The sequence below is a fragment of the Mastigoproctus giganteus genome, chromosome 10 (genome assembly GCF_048544385.1).
Source record: "Mastigoproctus giganteus isolate SK-2022 chromosome 10, ASM4854438v1, whole genome shotgun sequence".
In the NCBI taxonomy this organism is placed as follows: Eukaryota; Metazoa; Arthropoda; class Arachnida; order Uropygi; family Thelyphonidae; genus Mastigoproctus; species Mastigoproctus giganteus.
The window spans coordinates 145,288,050-145,302,068 of record NC_143584.1 but is presented as its reverse complement, the minus strand read 5'-3'; the positions used below and the strand labels follow the sequence as shown (position 1 = coordinate 145,302,068).

Sequence of the window (14,019 nt, the reverse complement as noted above, 5' to 3'; positions counted from 1 at the left end):
ATTCAAATTGAGGAAAGACAGTTGTAGGATAGATGTGCAGAAGTTTGCCATCAGCCAGCATGTGGTTGATTGCTGGAACAAACTTCCATCTGTCATTGTAGAAGTTGATAGCTTAAACAGATACAAGGCAGAAGATACAAGAGTGGATGAGTGAAATGAGAAGAGTGTGTATGCGTTTTTTTTTTTTTTTGGCTGATGCTATATAAGCTTGCTTTCTTTCATCATGTGCCCTTGCTAATGCTAATGCTATTAATGATTTTTCTTACACAGCTTTCCAAATATATGTGATTCATTTTTTAAGAAAACAAAATCACCAATACTGTTGGAATTGCTGGAAATAGAGCGTAGATATTCCCTTTACTTTATTTGTTGATCAATAATATAACTGGTTTATAGTAATGAAATGTGTCATAATGATAATTTTAAAAACATAACTTTCTAAACTGATAAAAAAATAAATGTAAATGCACTGAATTTTGTACCAATTGATTTTAACTTTTTTCTTTTTTTCTCCTCCAAATATTTAGCCATTTAAATGATGGTCAAAATGCTAATTTGTTCACTTATTTATATCGTCTTGGAAATAAATTCTGATTATTTTCATACTGCATCCTTTTCACACCCATAGAGACTATAAAAAGTGAGGGGGGGGTCAGGCAATGTTTTTATTATTATTATTTTTATTATTATTAGCCATATGGTGCAAGGAAGCCTGAGGCTTATGCTGCACCAGCAAAAAAAAATTTCAGAGTTACCCTGTGTGTGTGTGTGTGTGTGTGCGTGCGTGTGTGTGTGTGTGTGTGTGAAAGAGAGAGAGAGAGAGAAGTAGAAGGAAATCACCAAGAAAGAGAAGAATGATGATATCCAGCTGAGGACCCTGGGTGTGCCAAGCCCATACTCACCAGATGTGAGCCCCTGGGGTTACACTGTTTAGGCTTTAGGTTTCGGACTGATTTTGAATTATAGATATTTACTGATAATTGATAATTATAGATACGTATAGATTACTTACCTTCCTAAAATCCTTCTGATATTGTGAATCTGTTAAATAAACAAACGCAAATAAATCTCCACAAATGACAAAATTATTTAAGATGAAAAATGCAGTGTTAACAAAACTTTAATCAAAAAATAAAAAACCTGAATTAAGAAAAGTTATATAATCTACAGGGCGTCCCACAAGTCCAGTATCATAGGGAAAAAATACATGTACATGGATGGAAAATTGGCATTCCGAACATATTGTTGCAAAGCCAATTCACAAATTTCCATCTGTCAGTCGCGATCATCTTCGCTTAATTTCTGTAGGAGCTGAAGTTTATATGAATGTCATTTGTGAGTCTTAAGAATGTGATGGATGCTACTTTTAGACATTCCTGTTTCAGTGGACAATCAGTGAAGAGACTTTTTGGGACTGCTATTAAAATGAGCAAAGATAGCAGTCGCCGTATCATCATCAGTTGATCTCCTCGAAGGTCCACTGTGTGGTTTATCGTGTATTGATCATGTTTCCTTAAACTTTTCAACAAGTCTGCTAATACAACTCTGTGTTATTGGCTTGCAGTCTGGATGCAGTTTGTGAAATTCGACAGCGGCTTCTCTTTGATTTCGACTTCCTATGAGTAAAATTATTTGGATCCATTCTTCCTTGCTCCGATACATCATGGTCTGTAAAAATATAAAAATATACATTAACCTTATGATGCTGGACGTATGGACACCCTGTATAATGATTATTATTCTATGAGTTTCAATTCAAATGTTCAGATATTTACAAATCAGGCTGCAGAGAAGCCTCTTTTTTTTTTTTTAATGGTGATCCCGAACAGGAAATTTCACTAAAACTTTCAGTTGATGAAAGACCATGGATAAGCTGAATGCGAGAAGCCAAAAGAAATTTATTCACAATGTACTTGCACTTTTATATCCTATAATTTTCAAGAAATGCATACAAAGAAACATCTTCCAAAGAACAGAAGCATAAAGAAATAATGATAGGCAAAAGTAAATTTGGTGAGTTTAGAGCTGGACCATGAATCTAATCTGTTACTGCATATAACTAATCAGTTACTGCATGGGTTCAAATTTATTTTAAAAAAATTAAATCAAAAAGCTGAACTAAGGGTGGATGTTAACTGATTGATGCACATCTCCTGAATGCTTTAAAACAGAACTGAGGAACCTTTGCATGTTGCAGTCCATATAAACCTAAAAAAAAAATCAGTTGTGGGCAAAGTGAAACTCTAAAAGACATAAGTCCATATTTAAATTTAAGTAATTAATTATTAACATCATTTCATAACACCTATAGTGAAGTAAATTTACAGCAAAATATTCAGGCAAATGGCAGCTAACTAAACATTAATGTACACGAGTGGGCAAAAATCTCACAGTTATCTGTATAGCCGATGAGGCAAGTCACCATAACATGATCTGAAAACTCACCATAACATGATTTGGGTTTTTTTTTTTTTTTTTGGCTGATGCTGCATAAGCTTGCTTTCTTGCATCAAATTCCTCTACTAATGCTAATGCTAACTCAAATGATGCAGCACCCTAAGACGAAGAAGATCTTGCTATTTATTTTAGTAATACAAGCATTACTAATCCTCAAATTGCAATATATTTCTCCTTGGGAAGAAATTTATTTAAAGTTCAAAACAGGTAAGTCTTGGTGAATTTCTCAAACACATTTGATGCATTTTATACAAACTTATTTTGATTTTCTTTTAGCCAAGCGCACAAATGAAGTGATGTTTATTCATATATAATTACATTTAATATTTATATAATTGTAACAGTGATATTATATAATTTCATGTTTTCAGTAAAATAATAAGATAACATTAAAGTCAGTTCACTCACTTGATATACCTTGTACCATAGATCTGTTTTCTTAGAGTAGTCAAATACTGAGTTCTGGGAACACTGAAGTTGTTTTACAGTGGCAGTACTGTTTAGATAAGGTTGACCTTATGGTTCATTTTAGTATTGGTTATGCTTTGTAAAATAGTGATACTGAGGTGAGACTGACTCTGAATGAGACAGATGGAATGTTTGCTTCAACAAACATATAACTGTTGAAACCAAGACACATGCTTTTATAGGAACATGCAGCAACATAGACAGGAAGTTGTCAAGGCCTGCTGGTAGTCCTTGTGGAACAAGCAAATACATGGGCTGTATTAGGGTCATAAAGAGTAAAAACAGGTGTGCATTTATACTTGTGTGTACTCTAATGCTAGAATCACAACAAATACATTTGATGAATAATCAAATTATTGGTTAAGTCATCAGATGCAAAAATTGCAGGGATATTGGAGACATTGTGTAACCAATATCCCTCTAACTCAGACATAAGAGGCGCAGAATTTGAATATGAGGAGAACAATGTGTATAGAAAGGACAGAGAGAACAGGAGGGGGATGAGGAGCAATTCACTTAGTTGAGAAGCATATAAATACAAAGGCAGTGCTCCATTTTGGATGTGTTGCAAGTGCAGTTTGGCATAACATAAGCACTGGGAAACAAGAATGAGAGTAGGAGCATGCTATAAGTCAAATGATTGCAATGAGTATAACTATACAAAGAAAGATTGGTTTGGTTTGGATTTTATTGGCGCATTAGCAACTAAGGCTATAATGCGCCAAGACCAGCACAAAGAAAGAGAGTAAGCCAATAAATCAACATCTTATAATGCAGGATTTTAACTTTCCAGATATCGACTGGACCTTAAGGATTGGCCACTAACACAGCAATAATACTTTTGTGGATTTATTGGATGATTGTTTTCTACACCACTTAGAGGGATAACAAGAGAGAAACACTCTTGATCTGACTATCAGCAGTGATTATTCATGCATTAAGAATCTGCAGATAAAAGAACCACTAAGTGCTAGTGATCACAGTGTATTGATGGCATTTACTTAAAGATGTAACTACCATCAAGGGTAAAGAAAGGGTTATTGCTTTCATAAAGGCAACCACAGTGGTCTGGGGCAGTTTTTAAATTCTACACAGTGGGACCAAATTCTAAGTGGAACACATTTAAGGAAATAATCATAGAAGCTACTAGGCTTTTCATACCAACTAAAAAATACCATTCAAGGCTTAGACCTAAATGGATGTCAGACAAACTATTGAGACTTGTTACTGAGAAGAAAAATGCATGGGACACATATAAATCATCAGGTAATGCAGAAGCCTATGGTAGGTATAAACTAGTGTGCAATCAAATCACAATGGAGGTAGTAGTAGTAGCAATGGAGGCATGTAACAAAACAAGAAAGCAAGCATATGAGCTTATGTAGCATCAGCCGAAAAAAAAATCCAATTTCACACATCCATTCACTCTAAAAGTTTGTCCAGTTCTGCTTGAATTTACTTACGCTATCAACTTCCACAACGACAGATGGAAGGTTGTTCCGGTAATTAACTACCCACTGGCTAAGGCAAATTTACACACATCTATTCTGCAACTGTCTTCCCTCAGTTTCATAAACTGAGCAAGTGGAAGAATCCCATCAGAATTCAGAGTGCTCAACCCATTCAAGGCCTTACACCTCAATCAGATCACCTCACAGGTGCCTAGTCTCCAGCCACTGCAATTTGCAGAACTTAAGCCTTTCTTGGTAAGAGGACCCCTTCACCCTTCATTCCCCTCACCAATCTTGTTGCCCTTGTCTGTACATGCTCAAGCAAATATCATCATCATCATTCTTCTCTCTCTCTCTCTAATAGGGAATATTTTTTTTTTTTTTTGGCTGGTGCAGCATAAGCCTCAGGCTTCCTTCCACCATATGGCTAATAATAACTCAACATCCTTCCTAAAATGAGGCCTGCAGACCTGTACACACTACTCAAGGCGGTGATTATCCATTTGTATAAGGCAATAACATTGCCTTATACAAAGGGATAATCACCTCCTTTTCCCTACTACCAAAATTCCTGTATATCATTGACAATACCAAATGACCTGCTCCAGCAGCCTGTCTGCACTGTCAGAAAACTTCATATCTCACTGCACAATTACTCCCAGATCTTTTTCATTTTCTACCACCCTTAGTACCACACAGTTGATATCGTTCTCTGGGATTGCTTCTATGCATATGCAATACTTTGCATTTGTCAATGTTAAACTTCAGTTGCCACTTCTCAGCCCATCTGCCCAAATTTTCTTGATCCTGTTGCAGTAGCACATTGCAATTAACAACCCTGCTAATGTTTGTATCATCTGAAAACTTCGACATTAAGCCTGATATACCTTCATAGAGCTCCGTAGCCGAGTGGGCAGGAGCAGGAGTGCAGTAGCACACGCTCTTTGAGTAGACCGGGGTTCAAGCCGCTGACTACGGTCGATCTGCCAACCCGCACTGGGCCAGCGTGGCAGATTATGGTCCATTTCCCTCAGCATGAATTGTTGAGGAGGCTTCCACCCTGCAGTGGGTTGATAATGGCTGCACTTTACTTTTTTTTACTTTACCTTCATCAATTTCATTGATAAATATACAAAACAACAGTGGGCCCAACACCGAACCCTGGGGGACTCCACTAATAACATTAGTCCATGAACAGCAGCATCCATTGATTACCACTCTCTATCTTCTCACACTCAACTACCCTTTTATCCATTGTAGCAACCTACCATTAATACCATACAGCTCAAATTGGAGCAGTATGTTATTAAGTAAAAGCAGTTTTCCATGCGCAACAGTGTCAAAAGCTTTCCTAAAATCCAAGTATATGATATCAAAATTATTTTTTGAATCAATTCCTTTGTAACCAAACATAGTATCCAATCAAATTTGCCAGACAAGACTTTCCCTTAACAAATCCATGCTATGTCTGAATTATTACTGCAGTCTTGTCTAGATGATCCTGCAATGTATCTTTAATCAGCGACTCCATTATTTTTCCCAGAACAGAAGTTAAACTAACTGGTCTGTAATTACTTGTGTTACCCTTAACCATCCTGAATCCAAGGATGCTCTCATAATTATGGCTAAGGGGCTTTCTTATTTCCTTTGCCACCTCCTTTAATATAACTGGATAGATCCCATCTGTTCCAGGTGCCTTTCTTATGTTTAACTTCAACAATTTCTCCTCCACTTTGCTCTCAGTTATTACAAAATCATTAAGCATCCTGTTACAGTTTGATAAACTTATGGCATATTTTCCTCCCTTAATAACTCCTCATGTATGAATCTAGATGCAAAATACTCATTCAGATTATCAGCTATCTGAGCAGGATCATCAACAGTCGAACCATTGATATCAAGTGGACCAATTTGATACAACCTGTTCCTTCTAGAGTTTATATAAGTAAAGAAGTCCTTGCTATTTTTCTTAGCATCCTTTGCCAAAGATTTCGTGTAATCTGCCTTCGCTTGCCTAACCTCTTTTGGGACTTGATTACAGACTAGCTTATATCTGCCATAGGCTTCTATGTCACCTGATAATTTATATGCATCTCATGTATTTTTCTTCTCTGCCATGAGTCTCATTAGTACATTTGAGATCCATTTAGGCCTAAACTTTGAAAAATATTTCTTAATTGGTATGAAAAGCCTAGTAGCTTCCATGATTAGTTCCTTGAATGCTTCCCACTTAGAATTTGACGTTGGTAACATCATCAGTTTGTGCCACTGTAAAGAATTTAAAAACTGTCTGAGACCACTGTAATCACCTTTAAAGAAGCAAAAACCCTTCCCTTTACCCCTGATGGTAATTAAATCAATAAGTAAATCCTACATCAGTACACTGTGATCGCTGCCACCTAGTGGTTTCTTTATCAGCAAATTCTTTATACACGAATAATCACTGCTGATAACCAGATCAAAAGTATTAACTGCTCTGGTTGCCTCTTGAACATGCTACTGAAGAAAACAATCATCCAATAAATCCACAAAACTTTTGCTAGTGTGTGATGACCAATGTACAAGTTCCAGTCAATATCTGAGAAGTTAAATTCCCCCATTATAACACAATCTGGTTTACTGGTCCATTCTATTTCTCTGTACAATTGTTCATTGTACTCATTACAGTCATCAGGCCTATAACACATTCCTACTCTCATTTTTGCTTTCCCAGTGCTTTTGTCACAGCAAGCTGACTCTACATTGCACTGTCCATCTATGTCAACTGGATGCACTTCCTTAGATTTTGTGTTTCTTAATTAACAGCACAACCCTTCCTCCCTTTCTATCCTTTCTGTACACATTGTAGTCCCCAAATTCCAATTCTGCACTGCTTATATCTGTGTAGATGCAGATACTGTTGGGATATCAGAGACACTATGTCTCTGATATCCCAACAGTATCTGCATTTGATGTCTTGACCAGCACTTCAAATTCATCAAATTTATTTACTATACTTTTAGCATTGGTGTACATGCAAGTATACATGCACATTTTCTTATTCTTAGCTACCCTAACACAGCTCACGTATTTATTTGTTTTTAATAATGACTCCCACCAGTCCCTGAACTCCCCCCAGCACCATGCCCTCCAGGCTGCTGCTCATTGTAATAGGAGCAGTACAGGAATCACTTTCACCTCTGCCTGCAGCTACTATTAACCTTTTTAGTCTGTGAATCCCCCCCCCCAAAGCTAGCAATAAATCTTAATCTAAAGCAGTAGTTTAAATAATTTTGTGACAACCGAGAGAAGTGGAAGAAAAATTGTCGAGCTAAATGTAAAAAAGGCACCTGGGACAGATGAGATCTATCTAATTATATTAAGGTAAGCAGCAAAAATGGTGAGCAAACCTTTAGCCACAAGTATGAGAGCATTCTCTGACTTTAGTGGAGTTCACTATGGACTGAAGAAGTGTAAATATATCCCCAATTAACAAAGGGGATCAGAGGGTGAGATGAGTAATTACAGAACAGTTAGTCTGCCTCTATTTCAGAGGAAATAATGGAGTCAGTGTTTATAGATGTATTTCAGGATCATCTTAATAGGAATGGAATTATATGAAAGCACAGCATGGATTTGTTAAGTGGCGATCTTGTCTGACCAATCTGATTGGATACTGTGACACGGTAACAAAGAAACTGGATGCCAAGAATAATACTGACTTCATATACTTCAAATGGTTTTAGAAAAGCTTTAGCTACTGTTACACATAAAAGACTGCTGTACAAATTGGAGCCCTACCTTGTCCCTAATGCAAACTGACATTAGGGACAAGTTACTCTTATGGTTAAAGGAATGGCTGAGTGGGAGAAGATAAAGAGTGGTTACCAATGGGCACTGCTCTTCTTGGTCTTCTGTTATTAGTAGAGTTTCCTAGGGTTCAATTATGGACCTTGGTGTTGTCTATATTTATTAATGATATTGATGAAGGCCTATCAGGCTTAATATCTAAGTTTTCAGATGATGCAAAGGTTGGCAGGTGGTAAATGATAGTAATCAGGGTAGACAACTGCAACAGGAGCTAAGAAAATTAGGCCAATGAGCTGAGAAATGGCATTTGAAGTTTAACTTTGATAAACACAAGGCACTGCATATGGGTAGCAGAAATCCCAAAATATCATACCAACTTTGTGGTACTGCACTCAGGGTAGTGGAGAATGAAAAATACCTTGAAAAATGAAAAATAATTGTGCAGTCAGATGTGAAATTCTCTGAGCAGTGCAGGTGGGCTGCTATGACAGCTCATACATTTTGTCAGTGATACATAGGAATTATTCTTGCAGGGATAACAGGTGATTATCCTGTTGTATAAGGCAATGGTTAGGCCACACCTTGAGTTCTGCATACAGGCAGGTCTGGGGGCCTCATTGTAGGAAGGATGTGGATCTGTTGGACCAGGTGCAGTGAAGAGCAACGAGATTAGTGAGGGGGAGCAAAAGTATGCTCTTACTAGGAAAGGCTTCAGTTCTGCAAATTGCAGCATCTGGAGATTAGAAACCCGCAAGGAGATCTGATCTAACTGAAGTGCTTATGGCATTGAATGAAGTGAGTATATTCAATACTGATGGCATCCTGCCTCTTACACAGACTACTTACATAGGTGGGGGCATATATTCAAACTGAGGAAGAAGGACAGATGTAAGGAAATTTGCCTTCAGCCAGTGGGTGGTTGACTGTTGGAACAAACTAACATCTGAAGTTGTGGAAGTGGACAGTTTGAATAAATTCAAGAAAGAACTATACAGACGGCAGAGGGGATGGACAGTTGTTATTGTTATTTGTTGTTGTTATTTGGTTTTTTAGGAGCATTAGCAACTAAGGCCATATTAGTATTAGTATTAGTAACGGCCGCATGGTGCAAGAAAGCCTATGGCTTATGCTGCACCAGCCAAGAAAAAAAAAAAAAAAATCCGAACAAAACAATGATAAAAACAAAAAATAAATAAATAACTAAATAATAATAATTAATAAATAAAAATAAAATAAAATAAAAAATAAATAAAAAGGAAATTAAACCTATCATCCTATGCGCTTCCCTTACCCGAAAGTACTATCCAGATGACCTTTGAATTTCCCCAAACTGTCGGCCTCTACCACCCATGAAGGCAACTTATTCCAGTAATTTATAACTCGCTGGCTAAAATAGAACTTCCTGCAGTCCAATCTAAACATTTCCCCCCGTAACTTGAATTTATGTCCCCTAGTTCTAGCATCATTTATAATCTTGAAATTTTCGTCCTCATTCATTTTACTGATGCCTCTCAGAGCCTTAAACACCTCAATCAAATCTCCTCTAAGGTGTCTAGTTTCCAAACTCTGCAACCCACATATTCGAAGTCTTTCTTCATAAGGACGCCCTTTTGCCGATCTCACCAGGCGAGTTACCCTTCTTTGCACCCTTTCAAGAAGCTCGATGTCTTTCTTTAGATGCGGTCTCCATACTTGAACACAGTATTCCAAGTGTGGTCTAACATAAGCCTTATATAATGGGATTATCACGTCCCTATCTCTACTTGCAAAAGTTCGATAGATCATCGATAGGACACCATGGGCCTTCCTTGCAACCTGTTTACAATGCTCAGAGAATTTCATGTCTGACCGTATCGTAACACCCAAGTCCCTTTCCTCCAGTACTGGGTTTAGTTGAACTCCACCAAGTGAATAAGTTTTTTTGGGATTACTGTTTCCCAGGTGTAATACCTTACACTTTGTTGGATTAAAGCACAGCTGCCATTTTTCTGACCATTCCTGAAGTCTATCTAGGTCTCTCTGAAGACGCTCAGCTTGACAGTGATCATTAACTACTCTCCCAATTTTAACATCATCTGCAAATTTAGACATCACGCCCTCTATCCCTTCATCAATGTCGTTTATGAAAATTAAAAACAACAGTGGTCCTAATACTGATCCTTGGGGAACCCCACTTCTTACATCAACCCAATCTGAGGAATAGCCATTTATCACAACCCTCTGCCTCCTGCCCTGAAGCCATCCTTCTATCCATCTAAGGATTTTCCCAGTGATTCCAACCTGTTCCAGCTTATAAAGCAACCGCTCATGTGGGACTGAGTCAAAAGCTTTGCTGAAATCTAAATAAACAATGTCGAAATTATTCCCTAAATCCAGCTCGTGAGTGACCCTTTCGAAATAGCGAACCAGATTTGTTAAACATGATTTTCCCTTTACGAAACCATGCTGAGTATCCTTGAGAATTTCAATTCGATCCAAATGATCCTGAATTCCACCCTTGATCATTGCCTCCATGATTTTCCCTACTACTGAAGTCAGACTGACAGGTCAATAATTTCCAACTTCACTTTTAGGGCCACCCTTATGTATGGGAGATACATTTGCACTTTTCCAATCCAAGGGAATCTCCCCAGAGTCTAATGATGCTCGCATAATTAGCCTCAATGGTTCAATGCACTCGCTTGCCGCCTCTCTTAAGATTATAGGGTATATTCCATCAACTCCAGGAGCTTTACTGGTCTGTAGGCTCGAAAGTTTTTTCATTAAACAATCTTGCGAAATTTCAATATCATTAATTATATATTTTTTAACTTCGCTCCCACAATTTCCCTTTGCCACAAAAGGCTTTTCATTTGTAAATATCGATGCAAAATAACTGTTGAGTTCATCTGCAACGGCAGCTGGTGTATTTATTACTATCCCCTTTCCCTTACGTAAAGGTCCGATCTGGTTTGTCCTGCTCTTCTTGGCATTTATATATGTGAAGAATTCTTTATCCCCCCTCTTTGCTCTGTTTGCTAGTGATTTCTCATAAACTGCCTTTGCCTGTCGAACCTTTTCTGTGGCTCTATTACAGATCACCTTGTAGCTGTTATAGGCTTCAGTACTTTTTATTGTTCTGTAACCTTTCCATGCCACCTTTTTCTGCTCAAGTAATGCGGCAACTTCACTAGTCATCCAACTTGGAACCCTCCTCGTGGAGTATTTTTTTAATGGTATATACGCATTCAAGGCATCTGTGATTAATGTTTTAAAAGCGTACCACAGTTCAATTGTATTCATTCTCTGCGCGATATCTACCCAGTTAATAGAGGCCATGTAGTACCTTAAGGCATCGTAATTTAATCCCATTCCTTTGCCTTTTACTTCTGCTACCTCTCTCATCATCATCCACCGTAGAACTCCGTGATCACTTCCTGCTACTGGTTCCTCTACTGTCAGCCCTGTTATGTCATCTGATTCATGTGTGATGAAGAGGTCTAGGATATTCTTTTCTCTAGTACTTTCCCTGACATGTTGATACAAATAACAGTCATCTAGTTGATTTAAAAATTTTGTTCCCCATGTTGAGTTTCCTTCCCATTTACTCCAATCAATTAGAGGCAAATTGAAATCACCCATAATAAGGCATTGACGCTTACTTGCCCATTCCATTTGCATGTAGAGGCTTTTGTCATAATCTTCACAATCACATGGTCTGTAGATTACTCCTACTCGCATTATACCTTTGTTTCCAACTATCTCACACCATACAGACTCTATACTAGCATGTGAAACGTCTGAATCCAGGAAAGCTATCGTCGCACTCAGGCTGCTTCTGATAAGAAGCATTACCCCACCACCCCTTCTATCTAACCTATCCTTCCTAAATACATTATACAAGCCGTACTGAAACTCATCATCCCCAATTTCCGGGTGGCACCACGTCTCTGTAAGCCCTATTATGTCCGCGTTACTTGTTTTAACCAGCAGTTCGAATTCGCTCATTTTATTGACGACACTTCTAACGTTACTGTATAAACAATTAAGATTTACTGTTCTTGTATATTTAACAACCCTAACACAACCCTTGAAGTTTTTTAGGCTCTCTTCCCTGATATTAGCTACCCGCGCACGTGAAATGTCTTTGCCCCCAGAACATCTAGAAAATACGTCCAGTTGGGGTAACAGATAAGAACTCTTAAGGTATGTGCAAGAGTTACATTGACCAATATTATCAGATAAACGCGTGTCAGTATTACCCACATCCCCCCTAACTAGCAGTTTCCCTGAACCTTTAAGGTATCCTCAATAATACTGGCAAAAACTTTTGCGCCACCTTTGTTTAAGTGTATCCCGTCTCTACAAAACAAATTCCTTCTACCTACAAGTGTGGGCCATGCTGATATTGCTCCGGGAATATGCGGTGGTCATTCTCTGACCTTTCCGCATCCTCCATATTTGGTGGTGACGGGTTCGAACCCCGGTCTAATCAAGAAGCGTGTGCTAAGCACTGCTGCTCCTTCCCACCTGGCTACGGAGGCACCTGGGGATGGATAGCTGATATGGGAAGTGACAACTGAGGTGATATGTAAGTTTGCTTTCTTCATTTGTCACTATTAATACTAATACAAAGGTTTTGTATTAGTATTCAACCTTTTGTTTCTTGATAATATTTTCCATTAAGCAGGCAAAAAGGTGAACATGCAGAATATAATGAAGTCAGTTTTTACTAAAGCTTTACATATGAAATTATCACTCTCATTTTACTCAAATAATGTATGTTCAAACAATATTATGGCAAAGATACAACAAATACAAAAAAGATACAAAAATACAACTGTGAAATGTTGTTCGCTTCTGATACAAAGTAAGTGAAATAAAGCATTGTGTAAATGAATTAACTTCTTTATGTACACAAGATGAACAAGTGGAAAATAGTATTAACATTAGAGCAGTAGGATCATATATATAATTGCTATTAGATTGTGTTCTATGAGTGAAAGAGTTTTGAGTGATTTATACAATTGGCAGAACAACAGAGGCAACAAGTGAATTTAGTATTAGTAGTGGCAAATGATGCAAGGAAGCAAGATGATACAGCATGCATTGTCAAAAAAAAAAAGAAAAAAAAAAAAGAAAAAACAAAACTTATCTTCATCAGCTGTCCATCCAATCTATTCCTCCTCAAATTTATTTAAACTACCCACTTCCAATAATACCAAATGGGAGTTTATTCCGACAATCAAGGGTGCCTCCGTAGCCAGGTGGGCAGGAGCGGCAGTGCGTAGCACATACTTCTTGATTAAACTGGGGTTCGAGCCCGTGACCACCAAATACGGAGGATGTGGAAAGGTCAGGGAATGACCACCACATATCCCCAGCGCAATATGGTCTTAGTTGCTAATGCTCCTAAATAACAACACAACAACAAAAACAACAACCACCAACAATCAACTACCTGCTGGCTGAAAGTAAATTTCTGCGCATCTACCCTACAACCATCCTTCCTCAATTCAATTTAAATTTACCCCCCCCTCATGTGTGTTGTCTGAGCAAGAGGATATATGGCATCAACTTTAGCTTACACAATCCATTCAACCAGATACTTCACTGCAATATGCAAAACTGAAGTCTTTCTCAGTAAGAGTACCTTTTGTTTTCCTCACCATAATCATGTTGCTTTTCTCTACACCTGTTTCAACAAATCCACATCCAGAATGAGACAAATGAGGCTTTGACATATATGCAATACCCACGACGTGACCTAGCAATGTTATAATCATTTCCTTATCCATTCTGGAAAAAAATCCTGTAATGCCATTGACAAAATCCCATGAGCTATCTTAGCAGCCCCATTGACCTTGCTCAGAGA

The 14,019-nt window shown here is 37.9% G+C and overlaps 1 protein-coding gene across 1 annotated transcript in view; it reads right to left on the bottom strand.

The window, feature by feature from the left end:
• The window catches only part of LOC150079337 (ciliogenesis-associated TTC17-interacting protein-like), a 103,922-nt gene that overhangs the window by 39,395 nt on the left and 50,508 nt on the right, over positions 1 to 14,019 (bottom strand). The window contains exon 4 of the mRNA XM_090383036.1: positions 1,013 to 1,041. Coding sequence (XP_090239162.1) covers positions 1,013 to 1,041 — 29 coding nt within the window. The remainder of the gene's footprint in view (positions 1 to 1,012; positions 1,042 to 14,019) is intronic.